The sequence below is a fragment of the Temnothorax curvispinosus genome, unplaced genomic scaffold, assembly GCF_003070985.1.
Source record: "Temnothorax curvispinosus isolate PA1 unplaced genomic scaffold, ASM307098v1 QBEX01007781.1, whole genome shotgun sequence".
NCBI classification, from domain to species: Eukaryota; Metazoa; Arthropoda; class Insecta; order Hymenoptera; family Formicidae; genus Temnothorax; species Temnothorax curvispinosus.
Window position 1 is genome coordinate 233,747 of NW_020217561.1, and position 5,904 is coordinate 239,650.

At 40.5% G+C, this 5,904-nt stretch overlaps 1 protein-coding gene across 8 annotated transcripts in view; it reads right to left on the bottom strand.

The window, feature by feature from the left end:
* LOC112457462 (RNA-binding protein Musashi homolog Rbp6) overlaps positions 1-5,904 on the bottom strand; it is a 585,496-nt gene that overhangs the window by 44,911 nt on the left and 534,681 nt on the right. For all 8 annotated transcript variants that reach the window (XM_025020537.1, XM_025020534.1, XM_025020536.1 and 5 more), the window contains 2 exons: positions 2,456-2,538; positions 1,650-1,734 (listed from right to left, as the gene is read on the bottom strand). In XM_025020537.1, coding sequence (XP_024876305.1) covers positions 1,650-1,734; positions 2,456-2,538 — 168 coding nt within the window. The remainder of the gene's footprint in view (positions 1-1,649; positions 1,735-2,455; positions 2,539-5,904) is intronic.

Genomic DNA, 5,904 nt, shown 5'->3' on the forward strand with positions numbered 1-5,904 from the left:
AGGAAAACAGAATAAACTATTATCATTGTCTTTAAAAAATCATAAAATCCATATAAATTTAATTTTCAAATTTATTAACGTTTTATTGGAAAAAAAATTCAAAATTTTTACTTTATATTTTATTGAACGTTGTAAATTTATAAATCGAAAGACAAAATCCTACGAGGAGATACGTTCGACGCAACGGCGACTTATTGTTGAGCAATATTGGATCGTTTCGGTCCGTTTTCTCTCTACATTTGAACACTTTGTTTATTGTCCTACTACCTGCGTTACTAATTACCTACGAAATAACTACCAGTCTTTTGTGACGTTTGTCTCGTTGCTACATGTCTACTTTTTTTCACTACGAGAAAATGAGGCCCCATAGGTAACTACTACTTCTTTATTAAATCTGCAATTCGCTACGCGTTCTCTTCTGCTTCTACGATCACAGTTTTACCGAACATTGCCAACCGCGAACAACTCCGCGGAAATATCGCGTTCTCGATATGTATTTCGAACCGGTAAATAAGAAACGGTCTTCCTAAATCTACGATATTGCACTTTTTGAAATTGATATTTATCACGCCCGGTCATTTGATCACTGATCGACATATATTAATTAATACTTTCGATTTCTTTCGTTGACTACTCACTTCAAAACGAAGGCTAGAACAGTCTTAATCGAGGAATGTGTAAAGTGCTGTTTAATCTAATATAATATTTTATTAGAAAATAACTCATTTATTACGAGAGACTAACTTTTTCCTCGGCATGATTCTTTCCAGAATATTACAATCGATTATAAATAAAAATTTTAAAGAACACGTTGTCTTCTTTGGCCAATTAAGTCTTAAATAGATTCGATAAAATATATATTTCTTTTATATGAGTGTATCCAAACTATTGAGTTTCTATAATTTCTGCAAATCTAAATCGATCTATCCGAAATAACAAGTTTTGGCACGTATCAAATGTTATCTTTGAACAAGATCGAGAAAAAGTATTGTGTTTGCGATTTAAAACCGCATTTTATTTTGTCGTCCTTCAATACATACGAATCGTAAAACTCACGGTAACATACTACATCAAGACCTGTAAAAATTTTGTTGTCGAGATAAACAAAGTAAAAAAAGGACGACTGATCGATTTAAACGAAACAACAATCGGACGTAAGTAAGTGACACCCCTGTGGATGAGCTACAATTATTGCGGCCGCGAAAGGGGTGTAAGTATTGTTGGTCATAGGCCGATCGTGGGTATTGGATGGTAAACGGCGCCCATGTCGAGGCCCTGAACACCGAGCAGATCGCTCATGGAGTAGGTGAGAGCGGCGGCGCGGGACGCGGCCGCGACCGGATGCGGCCGGTAAGACGCCGCGGCCGCGGCCGCGGCTGCTGCCGCGATCGCACGCTTCACGTCATAAACCGCCGCCGCGGTGGAAGCGGCCGCGGCGGCTGTCGGCGCGGCTGCACCGGCCGCGTACTGGTAGGTAGCGGCCGCACTCGGAGCGGCGGTAGCGACTATCGGAGCCAGCAAGTGATGGTGAGGAGGCCCGGCGGTGGCTGCCGCGGCTGCATGTGCAGCGGCAGCGGCCGCCGTCGGCAAGGGATACGGCGCGTAGCGATAGGTGGTGGGGGTGGGTGTCGCGACCATCACCAACTCACCGTATGCGCCTCTGCTGGCCGCTCGCGTCTTCGCCAGATTCGCTGGGAGCATCACTTCCTTTGGCTGTGCCTTCTTGCATTCGACCTTGAAATTTTAGATAGAGCAGGTAAAGAGAGGGGGACGGGTAAGAAAGACGGCCGACTCGAACAAGAGTTGAAAGGAAGCTGATGATTAGGACAGGTGTCGAACATTTCGTAATTATCTAGGCGAATTGTTCAAGTGTCGATTATGCATCGATAACGTATGAATAATCCTTGACAAGAAATTAAAAACATTATTCTTATTATTTGTTGCTTACACTTTCCGTCAATCATTAGATATAGCTAAAAGTACTAAAATTTTTGTTTTTTGCTAAAAATTTGGTAAAGAAATAACTAACTGTAGAAAGTGAGAGTTTTGAAGACGATATTGACTGGGTTATCGCGTGCGCAGCGAGCTTATCTTAGGATTATTGATACGAGGTAGCATCAAGAAAATACTTGACTCGTAAGAGAGCTTTTCGTTGTAGTGGAAAGCAAATAAAGACTTCTGTTACGGGAGGAACTGTAGCCAGTTCTTCCCTTTTTCATCTATGATTTCTTCTGCATGTACATTTCACATGCGTGTCAAATATAAATAACAGAGATAGACCTTCTCGATTATACGGAAAATTAATTTTGCTCAACACTGTAGGCAGGGAGCAGAAGTCAAATACCTTTTGACGCGACCTCTGAGGTTATATAAAGTAAAGGGAGAGCACCCCTTTGGGGGGGGGGGGGGGCAGAAGGTTCGTTCTACGAGTAGACTTTACAGGCTGGCTACTCACCATTTTGTTGTTAATTTCGTGGAAATGGATCTCGCAGACTTTGTCGACGACATCCTCGCTTTGAAACGTGACAAATCCAAAGCCTGAAAGTAAAAACATACAAAAACATTCTCATTAAATTTTTATTACATTTTTGTATTTAATATGATAAATTTAAAAAGCAAGTGATTATATATATCATATAAAAAGGTCTCTACTTTTCTTCCAAATTTAATTTTGTAATTTCTTGCGTCTTCCAATTTTCCAGCTTTAACGAAATGAATCATAATAATCCTTGACTTCATTATCCGTATCATATCGTATGCATATCACATTAAATGGTAAGGTAATGTTATTTACTATAAATGTATGATATCTTAGCGATCGGATTAATTCACATTAATAAATGCGTATACATAATTTTGAATTAGAGTAACTGGTAAGTGGCAGGGACGCGAAAACTCTCCGATTTTGCTGCATATTCGCGGGGATAAGAAACCATCCCGGATTTCCATTAATTTAGCTGACGGAGTAAACGAGTCTCGCTTCTTCCCTCGTACCGCACGAAAACGCGGTCTGTAAGCGAAATCTCCGCGAAATTTATTTCAGCTGAAGACGAACAGCGGGGAGAAGGAGAGACAGCGAGCCGGAGAAGAGAGCCGTAACTTAATCAAGCATCAAGGGTTATTAAAAACTTTGCATTGCTCTCCGGGCGATTTTAATCTCGCCTTTTCCACGCGCCGGCGCTTCTCTTCTAGCTAGTAATTCAGCGCCGAGATATCCGGCAAGCGCGAGTTATACGAATCCAGCGCGCGATGTTGCTTAAGATAACCAGGATTTAGTACTTCCGTACCAAAGCAGTTGCCGAAGCTGCGTTAGGTGACCCGTAATTAAATGCATCCGGTGGTCATCCGGGAGGAATGTAAGCTGGCAATCCGCGATTCTAGTCCGGTTTTGTGAGGAAGTTTGCGTAAAATGCGGTACGTTGCAAAAGTTACAGAGATTATTAATTTCCATGTAACTTATCTCTATTAATATCGTCGAAATTGATTTCCCAACGAAAAGATTTAAACATTTAATGAAACTTTCAGTTATCAGTTCAGATTTAAATGTTCAGGAAATAGTGAGTTTAACAAACAAAAAGTAGTAGTACGCTTAGGACACAGGAGCGGGAGAGGGAAAGGGGAAGAAACATTCTATATATTTTTTTTATAACAAAATGATTAAGATATATTCGAAAGACTCAGAATGTTTAAATTTATTTCAGTTAGAAATTAAATTAAAGGATGTGCGATCGATCGAGTGAAAGTCAGAAAAAATAATCAAGCTTGCGATAGATATCGTTCGCTTAGTTGTCAAATAAAACGGTCAGGCCAGAGCCGTTGCTTCTTGAAGAAAACTTGCTAACGTTGAGACAATATGTGCGTGACACATTCAATTATTCAACGCTGACACCATTAATCGTTCGGCTTGTTCTCTGCCGGATTCTTTCTCGCTTACATCTCCTACGCTATCCGTCGACGGCATACTCACTCTCATCTCGACCGTTTCGTTCCGTCTCGCATCCTCTCATCCATCTAAGCTCCTCCTCTTGCTACGGGTATAGCACAAGTGATTAAGTTATAAACTTGGCAAGACGTCCGTTTGAGCGCGGAAGGGGCTTACTTCATTTATGTAATTTATAGTACTCTGCCAGTCTAGCTAACTCCACGAAGCCCAAGCACTCCCCTAACACAAAGGCCATGTCCTGACACCGGTAACATTTAACTACCCTACCTTGGCCCCCTCCTCCCATTACTTTGACGATTCTCTCCCCGCGAGCGTAGTGCGACGCCATGGACTACCGTTGACATTCCTTGATAGTGTTCGTCTTTTCAAATATATGTTGCGCAGAGTATTAAATAATCTCCCTTTAGAAGAAAGTAAAGGATTATAATTTATTTTATAGAAAATAATATATTTTCGATTATATTCCGGCAAACAGACTCTCAAAATGTCTTTAATAAGATAAAGTATCGTATTTCTTAATTGTTTTGAAGGTAGAACCCTTGTCATCTTCAAGGCCTACTTTTTTAAGGCGTTGAGAATGACGAGGGACCGGAACAGAATGAATGTGCTAGCACGGTCAGCGATCCGCGCAAGATCTAATAAATTGTGAATGGTGAGACGATCCTCTCTCGACCAAACTCCGAATTTTCATAAGAAAATTTATCTGTCGTGGCTGGGCGACCATAGCCACCCCGCAAAGCTCCATTTTCGCTCCGTAGCCAACGTACAAAAGAACGTAACCGCTCTCGTCGATCGGCCTCGCAGGGTTGAATGAGACGAGGAAAAAATGCGTGCTCAGCTGATCGACCGTTGGTTGCCAGATGTGCTCATTTCAATAAAAAAAGCTCGAGATATCCTTCATCCCGTTCTCATGGTCCATCCTTTTGGTCTCTGAGAGCTTAAATGATCTATAAGTCTCTCTCAACGGCGTGAAATTACCGTCGCAGCTTCTCCATCGCAAAGTTATGGCGCATCCTTCTTACGAGGATGCAAATCGGGATATCTTGAGGATTCATAAAAATCGTGAAGTTATGGCGAAAAAAATTATTTACGATCTCGCGAATGGCCACTCAAATGTATTATGTTGGGCCGATAAAGTGAAAGCTCGTGAGTCTCTCATTATTATGTACGTATATCTTGTTATCAAGTGATGTATCAAATTGTCGTTTGATTTACAATTAATAATATTCGCAGCACATACTTATTACATAATAAAAAAGACTTAGTGTGTTATGAGAAAATATTTAATTTTTAGACATTGGCTTATAGGTATCTCGGGAAGGCTAAAGCCCCTTGCACAATGCCAAACAACAGGCAATAGGAACAGGAAATAACCAAAAAATCGTTAATTACAACCTAAAAAGTTTGAATGCTATGATTGGTTGGCAACAGGCAATAGGCACAAAATTTCCAACGTGACGGAAACTCTGTGTCTATTGCCTGTGTCACTGTTTATTCTGCATTTATACATGATTTCTGATTTCTATTCCCTGTTCCTATTGCCTGTTGCCTGGCATTGTGCAAGGGGCTTAACTCTCGTACTCACTAATATAAGCTTATTCTACCCTGATATATTCTTGTAATTCGTTTTTTAAAAATAATTTTACAACGCACATACTAAGAAAATTATTTCTATATATAATCCTTTTAACTATAGCATTATTCTCGCATATTTCTATTCTCGCGTACTTGTATTTCTATCTATCTGAACCAAGTGCACCGACTAAACGTACGCATAATCTTATCTTTTACAGGCTATTCCGCTTTTACCGAAGAATGTGGAAACTAAACCCAATCGCCGCTGATTTTGCACAAACGGTTTGTCGCGTCGCATTCGTCGGATTATTCGGAATTCGAGCAATTTTAATAAATAGTATATAACTGCGTCAATTTCCACGTTCTCAGACGTGACGGCTGTCTCG